Source organism: Cottoperca gobio, chromosome 1 (assembly GCF_900634415.1).
Source record: "Cottoperca gobio chromosome 1, fCotGob3.1, whole genome shotgun sequence".
Taxonomy (NCBI): Eukaryota; Metazoa; Chordata; class Actinopteri; order Perciformes; family Bovichtidae; genus Cottoperca; species Cottoperca gobio.
The window spans coordinates 8,808,639-8,823,145 of NC_041355.1; the positions used below are offsets into that span (position 1 = coordinate 8,808,639).

The 14,507-nt window shown below is 40.2% G+C and overlaps 2 protein-coding genes across 3 annotated transcripts in view; one reads left to right on the forward strand and one right to left on the reverse strand.

Annotated features, from left to right (window-relative positions):
* The window catches only part of ctnna2 (catenin (cadherin-associated protein), alpha 2), a 279,750-nt gene that overhangs the window by 103,566 nt on the left and 161,677 nt on the right, over positions 1-14,507 (reverse strand). The gene's annotated exons all lie outside the window — the stretch shown is intronic.
* On the forward strand, positions 862-4,664 carry lrrtm1 (leucine rich repeat transmembrane neuronal 1). Of its 2 annotated transcripts, XM_029429404.1 has the most exons (2): positions 1,684-1,752; positions 2,166-4,664. In XM_029429404.1, the coding sequence occupies exon 2, from the start codon at positions 2,278-2,280 to the stop codon at positions 3,646-3,648; it is 1,371 nt and encodes a 456-aa protein (XP_029285264.1). In that variant the 5' UTR covers positions 1,684-1,752; positions 2,166-2,277; the 3' UTR covers positions 3,649-4,664. The 2 variants fall into 2 exon arrangements, with proteins under 2 accessions (XP_029285253.1, XP_029285264.1); XM_029429393.1 differs by having other exon boundaries at positions 862-4,664.

The following is a 14,507-nucleotide window of genomic DNA, read 5'->3' on the forward strand; positions in this document are numbered from 1 at the left end:
GCGGACCTTTAGAGAAGAATATTTATGTTATAGCTTAATGCTAATATTATGTGGCAAGCAATTACATCTGTATTCAGAACGGATAGCGTAGCCATAATTGACAATGACATATAATGCCTGGCTACGGGACAGTTTGATCAAATGAAGAATGTCATACTCCGGTCTTGATTCACTATATTCTAGCCTTTAAAGTTGGCACGGCTAAACAATGAATATCAATAGACAGAGATTGATTCATAACACAAAGTCATATTTGAAAGCACAAGACATAAAATGATGAGTACATTTAAAGTGTACCATCATTACTGAAATGAAATACTATTGTGTATTTTGAGCATATAGTTGTGATCATGACGAAAAATATGGTGAATGTTAATTATATTATTTCTTCTTATTCTTCATGTGGACTTATATGATTGTTAATATACATGAAAATGGTACTAATATAGGAAACCCCTTTGTTCATTGGATGAATGTTATTTTGCAACTCTGAAACCGGAAAACTGCTTTCTCACAGCAACGTCAAAGGAAGCAGACATTATATGGCCCAATTCATTACAGTCAGTGAAGAAGAGAGAGAGAGAGAGAGAGAGAGAGAGAGAGAGAGAGAGAGAGAGAGAGAGAGAGAGAGAGAGAGAGAGAGAGAGAGAGAGGGAGAGAGAGAGAGAGAGAGAGAGAGAGAGAGAAAAAGGAAGAGAGAGGGGGTGGGGGGGTTCATTAAAGCTCCTGGTTTAAGCCCAGCCCATTCTGAATATGTAAATGTCTCAGGCACAGAGAAAAACACAGCAAGAGAAAAGCGAGGAGGGAAGAGGGGAGAGAGAGAGAGAAGAGAGAGAGAGAGGAAGAGGAGGGGAGCAGCATGAAAAAGTGAGTGAGCGATCAAGGCAAAGAGAGCTAGAGAGTGAGAGAGAGAGCGAGCACTCTGAATTGTGAGTGGCTTACGACACTCAGTGAACAGAAGGTGCTTCTGCATGCGCTGTCAGTGTACTGCTCTGCTGCAAGGGATTGCGCGCTCCTTTGCTTCCCACATTTACCGCCCCAGCCTGCCTACCAGCACCAGCCTTCAGCAGCCTCATTCGGCTGGCTGAGAAAATACCCGGAGAGTGAACAAAAAACTGCAAGCCACGAGGGATGCAAGCGGCTTCTTAACCGAGATGAGCCACTGAGATGACAAGGAATACTGTTACACAAGACAACAGTGGACAGGGTTCACCTCTTTAAATCCTGTTGTTTTTTTTTTCCTGCATCCGTCACTGAAAGCATGATTACCCGCTTGAATGGATTTAAACCTTACGAGTCAGTGATTGCTTCCAGAGATGGACGGTAATATGTGTTGACAGATCTGCTGAAACTTAAGCAGGAAGGGGAGGAGAAAAGAGCAAGAGAGATATTTAAAAATATTTTTCCTTGGTCTTTTTTTTCTTCCACTGGTTGTCTCTTCATCCCTCTGATCATTGCAGCAGAGGACTGCGGAGGAGCAGAAGAGACAGAGCTCATGCATGCAGACAGGGGAACTTGCACTTCCTACCATCTAGCTGAAAGCTACTTGGATTCCTTCTCTTTCTGGCTCTTTCACTTGAGGAGAACTAAGACATTGTAAGCCTGCCAAGGATCTGGTGTCCACTGAAAAGAGAGAAGGGAGGGGGGGGGGGAGATTTTGTACCACAGTGGGGTCTTTTTTAGATTCGCACATAATTAGTGTTGGGGCACAAAGCGAGTCGCTGAATGGAGATTGTCAGCTTTTGGATAGGGGTGAGTAGGAATCTTTTCAAATAAGATCGATCAATGAGGACACATTTTTTTTTCATCTCCTCTACTCTCCACCCACTGCTTGATATCTAACATAAGCAAAGAGACTTGTCCTTTATCTTTTGCATTTTTGACACGGATTTTCTTGGTTGACAAAGTAGAAGAAATATAATATCACTGTTTACAGCTAAAATACAACAACGGAACGAAACAGATTATTAAATTGATTAAATGTGATTTGATAAATATGATGTGATAGGAGCAAACACAATATCCAGAGTGGTTCAATGGACATTTTCTCAGAGACATCCCTGGATATTTATGCTAATGGATTTCCTTCTAATTGGACTGTACTTAAAGTGGCCACTGAAGAAGCCCCCTGGGTTGATACTGTGTTTATTGGGAATTTTTCTCAGAACGGTTCCCTTGGTAGAGGGGGTTTGTCCAAGGCTGTGCCGCTGCGACAGCAAGCTGCTGTACTGCGAGGGGCTCAACCTCACAGACATTCCCCGCAATCTGAGCAGCGCCATGGGCCTGTCCATGAGAGAGAACAACTTGACCGAGCTGCGTGAAGGCCAAATGGTTGGTCTGTCACAGCTCACCTGGCTCTACCTAGATCACAACAACATTGACATTGTAGAGGAGGGTGCATTTGACAGGCTAAGACGGGTCAAGGAGTTAGACCTCAGCAGCAACCGGATTGAAATTCTGCCAAATGGTACCTTTAGGCCCCTCCCAAACCTGCGTATCCTGGACCTCTCATACAACAGGCTGCAGGCACTAGAGCCTGATCTGTTCCACAGCCTTAGAAAGCTCACCAATCTGCATTTGCGTTACAATGCTCTCAAATTTGTGCCAGTGCGGATTTTCCAAGACTGTCGGAGCATGCAGTTTCTGGACTTGGGATACAACCAACTGCAGAGCCTGGCAAGAAACTCCTTCGCTGGCCTCTTCAAGTTGACTGAGTTGCATCTTGAGCACAATGAGCTGGTTAAAGTCAACCTAGCCCACTTCCCTCGCCTCATCTCTTTACGTACTCTGTACATGCACAACAATCGTGCCACTGTTGTCGTCAATACACTGGACTGGATATGGCATTTTTTAGAGAAGATTGACCTGTCAGCCAATGAAATCGAGTACATGGAGCCACATGTTTTTGAGAGTGCACCCAACCTCAAGGTGTTGATGCTGGACTCCAATCGGTTGACCTCTGTGGACCAGCGCATCCTGGATTCGTGGTCATCTCTGGACAGCATTACCCTGGCAGGGAATGACTGGGAGTGCAGTCGCAACGTGTGTGCCTTGGCCTCTTGGCTGAGTGCCTTCCGAGGCCAGCGTGACAATTCCCTGCTGTGTTCAAGCCCTGACACCGCACAGGGGGAGGATGTGTTGGATGCTGTCTATGCTTTCCAGCTATGTGAGGATCCCCCAACGGAGGTAACTACAGCAGGCCTGTACGGCTCTACAAGGGATCTGGCCCAGGGTGGTCCTCTTTTCCTGGGCCCATTTACTTCCAACCCTTATGAGGGTGAGGGTAGTGAGGTGGTCACCAGTTCTTTCACTGTCACAGTGGGCCATGATGACCTGGAGAGCAACATGCAGATCCACAAGGTGGTGACTGGCACCATGGCACTCATCTTTTCCTTTCTCATCATTGTGCTCATGCTGTATGTGGCATGGAAATGCTTTCCAGCCGGAATAAGACAACTGAGGCAGTGCTTCAGCAGTCAGCGTCGTAAGCAGAAGCAAAAGCAAAGCATGCAGCAGATGGCTGCAATTTCTACACCGGAGTACTATGTTGACTATAAACCTAACCACATTGAGGGAGCTCTGGTAATCATCAATGAATATGGCTCTTGCACTTGCCAACAGCAACCTTCTCGGGAATGTGAAGTGTGACCCTGCTTTGTGAGTACGTCTTTACCTGTGGTTCATCTGGATATACAGTAAATCCCTTTTTGGATACAGTGGGGAGGGGAATATTGCGGGACAGAAGGAATTAAAGGGATCTTTTTGGACACTTTTTACACAGCGTCTCACTGTGATGTGGAAGGAGTGTGCTTTATGCGGCTGACTATTTTGCGGTGGATTTACTGCTACTGCTATCTACTGCTGATTTGAGGCCACAGGGCATAATGGCCTCATGACTCTTGGACCTGTTGATGTTCTACAGAAACACAGAGAGGAATACATTGTGGGCACTGATGCTTTTCTTTCATGGGTGGATATTTGAGCTTTAATGTGTCTTTCTACTTCAGGACATTTAATTATTGTTTAAAAAGAAACTGGGGTAACACAAAACAAGAAAAAATGAAAAGAAAAAAACCCATTTGTATTATGGTAAACACAATATTTGACAAGCATTTAAAATATAAAAAAAAATGTTTAAGTTGGATTAAAAATGTACAAATAAAAGTATGTGTAAAATATGTTAAAAGAAGAAGTGCAAGTGTGGAAAAAAAATGATACAAGATAATCTATTTCTTTTGTAAACTACAACAAATGTTTAAATAAATGAATTGCTATTCACAGTAAACTCATTTGTACGTGAGAAGCCTGTCAGAAAGGATTAATGACAATAGACGCAGTCTTTGCGCTTGTGGACTGGAGAGCCATGTCTCTGCAGTGTGTCGAACCAAAAAAACAGGGAAAACGGGGCAGAGGGATATCTGCATCTCATCTCCAATGTAAAATTCATAGTCTGAATTTTAGATATGTTCTGTTTTAACTCTCATACTTGTTGTTTTATCATTCACTGTGTTGGCTCGCTTTCGGTGTAGTTTATTTCCCCCTTCCCATTGCTTACCTGAGAATAGATTCAAATGATCTGTCACATTTCAATCGGCTAGCATATTTCCATATTATTACATCACTATTTGTGCACCATCCAAGTAAAGCAAGCAGAGTGTCAAAGATCTAAAGCTACTGTATGTCTCTCATTGCCTCTCCCTCTTTGGCTTTCACAGATGAGTGATGCATCCTTCTCACTGAATCAAGCACACTAAAGGCAACAATCATCAAAACCATACATACTTAAATCAAATTACAATTTCAAATTGTATCCAAATCATTGAAGAAATTATCCAGCAGCTTAAAGGAAGATTTGCACATACAATATTCTTCACTGTGTTTTCATGTGATGTAAAATGTTTGTTGAATACAAGGCCATTTTGAGGTGTATATATATCCTTCTTCCTCTGGTGTTCATTGTGTAAATTAGTGCACTGACAGATGTTGTGTTTCCTGGGTCCTTTGACATGAACAGTATGTTGTGTAAGATGGGGAAAGTGAGAGGAAGATGGAGGATCACAACGACTGCAGAAAGAGGGAACAGACTGCTCTCTAGTGTGCATATTCTCATACTGTGGCTGCATTTTACCTATTGTGCACCATACTCTGCAAACCTCCACAGCGGGGGAAACATCAGTATACTGAATATGCATCGGCTTTTCTGAAAAAAATTCAATGCATCAATTTGCATCATTTTTGTGTTATTTTGCGATAAATTAAAATAATGTTTACAACTTGTAAGTCAGCAGGAATAAAAATGTTTTAAGAACTCACTGACAATCATTACATAATTAGTTCCAATAGGAGTAAACTATCCTCAAACTTATCAACGACATTGTAAGTGCAGTTGGTGTTCTGGTGTTCTGGGTCAGGAAAACAGGTAAGGTAATTGGTCCTGATGTGGTTAGAGATGGTTTGGTGAGTCAAATTGGTGGAGCTTGTTGTGGGTACAGAGCCTTGGACAATGCCCTGCCTGAGAAGAAGGCCTCAGGCAATAATATGTCTAAGAAAAAGTTATACGTGGGTTGAGGATTACATATATTTGACCAAGGTAAATAATAAGTGGTTCAGAAATGAAATATTTTCTGTTGAAAATAGCAGTGATTGGCAAAATGGGAAAACATGTATTTTGTGGGGAAATTTCAGGGATTGAACAACGTTGCAAGCTTTCAAAAACACATGATTAAATGTGTAATAATTCTTGTAATCACAAGATGGTCGAATCCTGGAGGGACTGAAGTGAGCCACAGGACATACATATCAAATTACCTTCTATTCCTCTCATAGGTCGTAGGATTTCTCTCAGGTACAATCCCACCACATACTGATCAACCTTAATAATATGAAGCACATGCTGGGAAATCAGTGTTTTGCATATGAGTGCACTAAATTTAAACTATTTTCCTTATTCCTTTCTTCAATAAATGCAAGCAATAGTAAACATGCATTTCACGTTGTATAATTAAAAAGACATGACATAAGTACATTTCAAACAACAAGACACAAAGGTTCCTTCAAAATGTCATCAAATACTTTCAACATACAACTCATCAATCAGCTTAGAAAACTATAATGTATGTATATTTGTATACGAGTTTCTGCTCACAACTGTGTTCAAGGAGTTTGTTGTCACACCTATCCATGCCAAATGGCGCTGAATGATGAGTTTTCAACTGAAACTGACATCAGTGGTATGTGACAGTAAAGGAACCCCGTATCAGAAATTAACATCCAAGCAATGTCTGAGGAACTGGCACATGTAGGATGAAAAATAAAAAGGTGCAACGTGAGCAATATAGCAATATAGCCTTAATGTAATTTCATCTTTTGGCAATTAAGAGGTTGATTATCTAAGGGGGAACAACTAAATGAATAGTCTGTAGTGCTCAAGTAACAAAAGCACTAAACTCTGTGGCTATTTTTTGGGAGAGACATTTTGATGAGTTATAATAGCTTGAAGTTGCCATGTGGGATTTATGATCCATTGCTTATTTATGGTACCGAGGGTGTCCTACTTTAAGACTCAACATAGCTGTTAATCATAACCTGCCATATCATGCGAATGCAAATGACTGCAGTATGTATGGCAGGGCAACATGATGGGGACACAGATTTATATTATTGTCTCATCGTCATATCCTGTCTTAAATTGTCAGCCCCCCCCCCCTCTCCCCCTCAAGTCCTTCACAGCCCCTTAAACATGCAACTGCTGGGTAAATTTGAGGTTGTGAAGCTTCATTTGTATAAATATTGGATGATGCCTGGCAGAGAGGCCAGCACTGGCACTGCTATTGATTTCATTTCACTCCTTTCTTGAACAAGCAACCAGGGCAAAAAGTGATAGAGAATGACTCTGAATATTTTAAATGCTTTTGAGTCCTGAAGGCTGACGTTAAACTACTTTCGACTTATCTCTATCCCTATTCACCTTTACCTTCTTTCTTTCTCCTTCTTGCTCTCTCTGTGCCCATAAAACACAGTTAATGTAGAGAAAAACATCAATTCATCTAACTGACACTAGATCAAATCTCTGCTTGACCTAAGCCTGGGTTGATAATTCCCTGAGGGAAGATATGTGCCCTCAGACAGCATCCATTATAAATGCCTTGATTGATGATGCTCAGCAAAAATCAATAAAGATGAGTGGTAACCAAAATGATCGTAGTGATAACAAATGTATTCATCTCTCCCTCACATTTTCAAGCGTAAAGTGATGGATGAGGATGATATGTTTTATTTATATGTAAATCCAGAATTGATTTAGAAGATGATAAGTGGTTGACATGGTGATTTGCGACTGTCTTACACAAATCAGATCACAGTTCAGTCAGAAAAGGTGGGACATTCTGCTTCTTTTAAAGAGCAGTTGTGCAGGAAAGCCTGACATTTGTTCTGTACTTTGCAGAGCCGCAGCTGTCTGCCAGCCAGAGGATATGCAGAGGTTGTATGTACAATGCACACACTAATAGCTCTGAAGCTATTGGCTTGTAGCTTACATATGGTACATGCAGTTACGTGTGTGCACATGTGTGGTTGTAATTAAGCCCAACAGACTTGAAAACAATATAATTTCTAGGACTATATTGTTAAGAGTGCAATTACGAGAAGAGGTCACAAAAGAAAGATGGATATAAAAGGAAGAGTTATTGACACGTAGAGTAAAGGTCACGACAATGAAATGAGAAAATTCAGAGGGTGTGGTGAGCAAAAAGTGTGGCATTCTGTACATGAGGCGTAGGTCAGATCTAAAGGTCAAACACTAACAATGGAGACACCCTGCAGACTCATTGTACAGATAGTTTTTTTTCTTTGCTGAGATCTCAAGAAACACCATTTATCCTCACAATCAATCAGCAAGCACTCACAACTAGTGTTGTCAGACTCTTGAGCATTGTTCAAACAGCATAGCTAGTTTTGTATAACATAAAAACAACAATGGAATACAGTTAACATACAATTGGTGTATGCATGTTTATGCCAGTACTGTACAGTGCATGTACAGTACCTTTGCCTGTGCAGTTGAGTATGTGTGTGTAAGTGACGAAACATCACTCTGCAGACCTCTGGGAAATAGCTTGCATCACAACCTGCAGTGAGGGGGCCTTTAGAGACGCAAACAAATCCTTAAAAAATAAATTAACCTGGCTTCCTGTGAGGGGTATTGATCGAGCAACATTCTGCCATCTCATTGGGACTAGGATTGTGCTGCATAATAAACGCTTAACACCCCCTCATAACTGGATGGAGAGCTAAATCATGGGTGGCAGCATGTACTGCAGTAGGCTGAAAGGAGCTGGTGATGACTAATGACAATGAGTGGGTGGCTTTCCACTGCTTCTTTTATAACAGGTGGGTTATCAGGATCAATATTCTAATCATCATCAACATTATCTTTAAATCCAAAGCCTCTGACAAACCATTTTCTCTCTTGTTGTACGTTCCCTTCTCTTCCTCGTCTCACAGACTGCTGCTGCTGTTGTTGTTGTAAATGTTGTGTTACTGCACAGAATTCGAAGCGACAGCTACTAACAACATTCCTGGTGTTTGCTTAACCTACATATGTACATGCAAACTGGTGATTCATTAAAAAAAAGAGGGCAGCAAATGGAAATTTATCTCACACATTATACATCTCCTTTTTAATAATAGATGTTGATGTTAAACTAAGAAAAGCTTAACTAATGATAATTTACTCCTAAACCTCCTGAAAACTGTCAAAATAATAACTTTACTAAAACAGACACAGGTCCAATAGGGGCACTATACATTATTTACTTCGACTACTATCCTTGGAATCTTTAGTTCTTTACGCCCGCTACTTAATTTACATGCACGATACTTAAGCATCACTGAATTATTAATAAACACTAAGAGGTCATTATTCTGGCCCACATACGGTACTGTAGGTAGAGCAGTGTCCTTAGAATGGGGGGTAAGGTCGGCAGCAGAATATTCATTACAGCGAGTCAGAGAGGAACAGAAGACTGCTGTTATTATTATTATTATTATTATTATTATTATTATTATAATAATATTATTACTAGTAGTAGTATTAGTAATAGTAGTAGTATCTTTCGAGCAGGGGTCTTCAATGTTTTTCAGTTCAAGGACCCCCAAACTGGTGTAGCGTGGTGCAGGGACCCCCTGCTGTATATATTGTACAGAAGAGGTCGGGGGGGGGGGGGGGATATATTTTAGTTCACCCCTCTCCTTTCCTCCACTCTGTCTCTGACTGTAGGTGTGTGTCGCCACCCTTCGCGAAGTACAGCGGAGGAGGGAATGTAAAAAAATTGTAATTAAAAACAAAGATATCATTTTTTTTTGTTATTGCTTTATCTACAAACAATTGTGCGACCCACCTGCAGTACCTCCGCGGACCCCCTATTGAAGACCTATGCTTTAGAGTGTTTGTGTTTTGTCGTTAACTTTCTTGCTATTGCTAGGTCGGATTAGCCCGTGTTTTGTCTTGCACTCAACATTAAACATTAGGGTCAGTAAGGGAGATAATACATGGCAACAGCTGGGCCTGCATCTGGGGCTCCATGTAACACATATAAGAGTAGATGTGGGTCAACACCTAATAGTCAGAGTATTATGGTGTCTGAACTACAAAGCTTTATCCAGGACTGGAGATTTGTTATTGTTATGCATACCTTTACAGACAGACCCTGGTGCAACTGATGAGATATGAAACAAATCCAATAGCAAACATTTAGTTTTCTTGTAGGTCCTGCATGTTTTGATATATTTTTATATTCCTCATGTGTCAGTTTTACAAATTAGATATTGTGTCTAACACAATCTGTACTCCAGCACCCACATAGGGAAAAAGCAATCAATAAAAATGCATGGTTGAGATTTCTGCAAATGAACGTGTACTGTACGTGCATATGAGACTATACTGTGCAGAAAAATAAATAAATACAATATATGACACAGTTCTTACTGTATATGCTTGAGCAAATGTGTGTTGCAGCACTGACCAGCAAACAAATGAACTAGGATAATGCGGATAGACAATTATGATGAAAGCAACAAACTAAATTAGCGTTTCCCCCGATAGCAAACATCCTCATAACAATGTATCAAATACATCCATTTACATGTTATATCTATTTGTACCTTCATCAAAATATATAATATCATTAGATTCAAAGCACATTTTGCTTAATGTCAATGTATGTAGATTTCATAACAAATACTTTTTTTGTCCTCTTATTTGATTACTGTGTACGTCATTACCCAACAGACAGACATCAGCTCAACATATTCCCCGTCAGTCGTCACGACGACTGCATCATGTTTCATTAATCAGTCAGATCACTTCAAATAAAACTGAATCCCAAACAACGCTTTGATTAAGCGTTTCAAAAGTACAACACAGCAAGACTGCAGGAGCTTCTTTTTGAATAAAAAGTTAACACAGGTTAAGTGAAGTAAAAATAGACGGCATTTATCATTTCCCATTTATCTGATCAGTGTCAGGATGAATAAATGCTATTCTACCCTCTCTCCTTGCTCCCTCTCTCTTCCCTATCTGTGAGGGCAGATTGGCATCTCTCCAGCAGCCAATGAGATGGGCTGCATACATGGCATTGCCCCATTTTTCAAGTGTCAGCAGAGCAAAGAGAATGTGTTCACTGTTTACAAAACCATTGTGCTAAAATACATCCCTGGTGCAGTTGAGATGTATTTTAGGTAAACATTTGCACGGTGACAGTCAGTGCATACAAACTAATCCAGCGCAGAGGCTTCAAAATAAATATAAAAGATACACTTACCTGTCATATTTAATGCAAGGCAGAAGACCAATGGATCCACAACGAATGCCAAAAGAGAGGTAGAGAGAAAAGAAAAAGCTTATTAAAATAGACTCAGGTCCATCAAATATATCCCTATGTTCAACTGTAAATATGTATTCATTCAATAAGAGTCCACAGACCTTTTTAGGACAATTTGAGAGTGCAACAGATTGCTGTGCGATTAGACGCGATACGGCAGAGTACAACAGAGTGTTTGCAAGACCATAGTTAAACTGATGGCGCGTTTAATGTCTAACTTGCGTCCGCCATCGTAGTCGAGAGCGAAAAGGAGGAAGAGTACTACCTTTTGGGAGACTGTGTCGACAAAGAGCTGACGGTGACATTTTCATCCCACTTTGCCAAACCATGCACTACAAGTTTATAACACCCCCACACACAGGGACTGGAAATAAAATAAACCAGACATAGACATGCGTAATATGACCTTGTCTAAGTGGGGTTTTTTACTGCTCGTCTGCTTTTCATGTTGCAGTTATTTCTTGTGTTTGGCGAGCCAAAGACACATTTCCACCCTGGTGGTTTATTCTATTCGGTTCTATTCTATGCTTTTGTGTAATCCAACAGTGTTAAACGGATGCTAGGGTTTGATCACATCATTGCTGTTACTGCAAAATACATTTTCAGGCACTTTTTACATTTTATGCAACTTTATCCTTTTACTCCTTTCTATTGGATGTGAATAGAAACAATCTGCATAGTAACCATCGACAGTGAAAACAAACAAAACTTTCACTTTTACTCACATAACAAGATGAATAAGCATTCACCTTCAACAACTCATTCACGTCTTTAAATAAAGTGTGATATTGAAAACAGCTCAGGAATTACTAGTCATGAGATATTGTAGGAATCTGCCCCCTAACGTCAATCATCTTTCAAAGTGTGAACTGTATTGATATACACTATATCGTGTGTCAATTTGCCAACATGAGATGTCACCGGTTTCCAGGAATGCATATTTTAAATATTGACTTGCGTCTGCGCTGAGATCCATGCTCTTTGGCATCCTTCTCGATTGACACATCATAATTAAATGTTGGAGGTGAGGGTTGTGTATGTATGTCGATGTTAAAATATCACTGTGAAAAAAACTAACATATCAGATTGCGTGGAACTGTATAAATGTGAGCATTTCTGGTCAAATTCAGATTATAAATCCACATCTATTTTGGCGATGTTGTCACTCATAGGATAGGAGTTTAAGACTAAATAAAGTGGAATATACGGTGCATTTATGGTGAATGTCAACCATGCAATATAAGGATGCATTTCAGTCAATATGCCATTATGTCTCCTCTTGTCTGCTTTGAACAGCAGAATCCCCCATGCACAATCAGGCTCTTATGATTATGCTGGAAAATGAAACCCAATAACTTTTTGAACAAAATACATTTACAATCAGATAATGTTTTGTGACAGCGATATTGCTTTTAGTTAATGCGTTACAAATTTAAATTGGCTCTGGTTTCTCAGCAAGTACATTAATGACAAATGAGAATAATTCAGATTAAAGAGGAAAAATAGGTGTGATTCAAAAAGAATGTGCCTTCGCTGTGTGTTTATTTACTGCGCAAACTTAAAGATTGCCTGATAAAGTCTGAATGGCCAGCTGAACTGTGGGAGAGCAGAGAAAGGGAGATAATAGGTGCTAAAAAAAAGGAATACAAACAAATACAGTGCATGTACGGCGTATCAGCCAAAGAAGCATGCTGCGACACTGCTCAATGACATTTGAAGAGAAGAACACAACAAGAAACCCAAGTTTAAGGAAATGAAAACGGATCAAAATCAAACATATTGCAGCTTTGAGCATTGCCTTACTTGAAAACAATAATGTCAAACATGCAGGTCTGTGGTTATTTCTGCCTGTCACAGCTGCAGAAGATGTAGTGGAACTTAGCCATTTTCAAAGCAAAGGGTGGCATTATAACTTCTGAGTGCTCAGTGAAACAGAAACAGGGGTGAACACTCGAGTATTTGTGTTGAGAGGAAAGGTAATGGTCAGAAGAAAATACTGCGACAAACAGGGAGCACAGATTTACTTAAAGATCTTTGCTAAAAATGGGGAAAACAAGGGAAGTAACAACAATTCCAGTCACTGTGGGTATTTAATGAACAGACACGTAGACAAAGAGTAGCCTGTAGTGCTAACATGCTAAAGTGAGATCCGCTTAATTAAATGGTTTCCACAAAGTCAAAACATGACGGTAAAAGATATATTATTTACAAATCATTGACTCAAGAAAATGATTTCATATTGACAACTTTGCTTGTCATTGGAAACAATCCAGATACTCTTCATGTATTACATCCAGTACGTTATGATTGAACTAATGCTTGTTGTTTATGTGTTGGACCTTATTTTTAATAGGTTAGACTTTGCACAAGATTAGCAAGGTCAGACTTTAAACCCCAGTCCCGGAGAGTTTGACAAATAAAGGGGCTTAGGATGTCTTTACACAGATCTGCCTCATGTGTTTTAACAATTCTGACCACCATAATCCATTAAGTGTCAACTTCAGCAGCATTAATTCAATCATTCTCATAATCAAAATGGTTGCTCTGAGCTCCTGCTGCGGGGCTTAGTGATGGTGTGTGAAGAATGAAAGGCACATTAAAATGGGCTGGAGCATGCAATCCCCCAAAAAGGAATTTGCTGCGCTCTGCATGCACCAAGGACATGCAACAGTAAGGTCAGGATCAAACATCGGTAGAATACTGAACAAGTCAGCCTCCTGGGCTGAGATTCCTGGATTCAGCTCATCCTCCCCTGTCCGATGGTAAAATGTCTGATCGCTCTAGATACGCTGTCCCTGACGGTTTGCTGAAAACTTCCGACATGCAGCACAGTCTGAAGTGAACAGCACAGTGAACAAAGCAAAAACCCTGAACTATCAACATATTGTAACAAAATATGTTAAAAGGAGAATTTCTCCACTCTACATATTACATTGCTCCTTTAAAAAACACAAAACTTAACTTCTTCTTTCGCCCTTTGGTAATAAATAAAGAACCTTCAAAATAACCCGAAAAAAAACCGAAGGAAAAACAACTAAGTAACAAAAACAACCGGTTCTCTGCTCTGACATTATTTTGAGAAACATGCACAGGCAGGTGCCCTGGAAGCGTCCTTATACTGTTGCTTGGCAACCACGGAGTCGGCTGCTGTCCACTACTTGCTATGACATCGGTTCATGTAATTCTAATTGCAGGGGAAAAAACACAGCATTTCAGTCACGATGCTGTGGTACCAATTATTGTGATTTTCCTTTATGTTAAAACAGTGGGAAAAAAACACCAATGCTTTTAGAGCAATAGCTCCGATGTGGAAGAAGAAAACCAGAAGAAAGCCCCACCTCTGTTGTCATTTGATCACACAGCAGAGAACAAGCTGCAGTGACGTAGGACATCTTTTCTGCACAAAGTTGAGCACTTCTATTTTTTTTTTTTACATGAAAGGTGTGCTTTGTGGATGAAAGTGAGAGTGCCCCGGTGCATAAGCGGCATACAAGAAACCCTGAGATCCAGTGAAAATAATTACAAAAGGCAGCGTTTACTGCTCACTGCTGCGACCAAAGTTAGTCCTTAAATGTTTAGAAATTAATGGTTTTGGTCCTCAAGTTGGCTTTCATTATATATTATAAA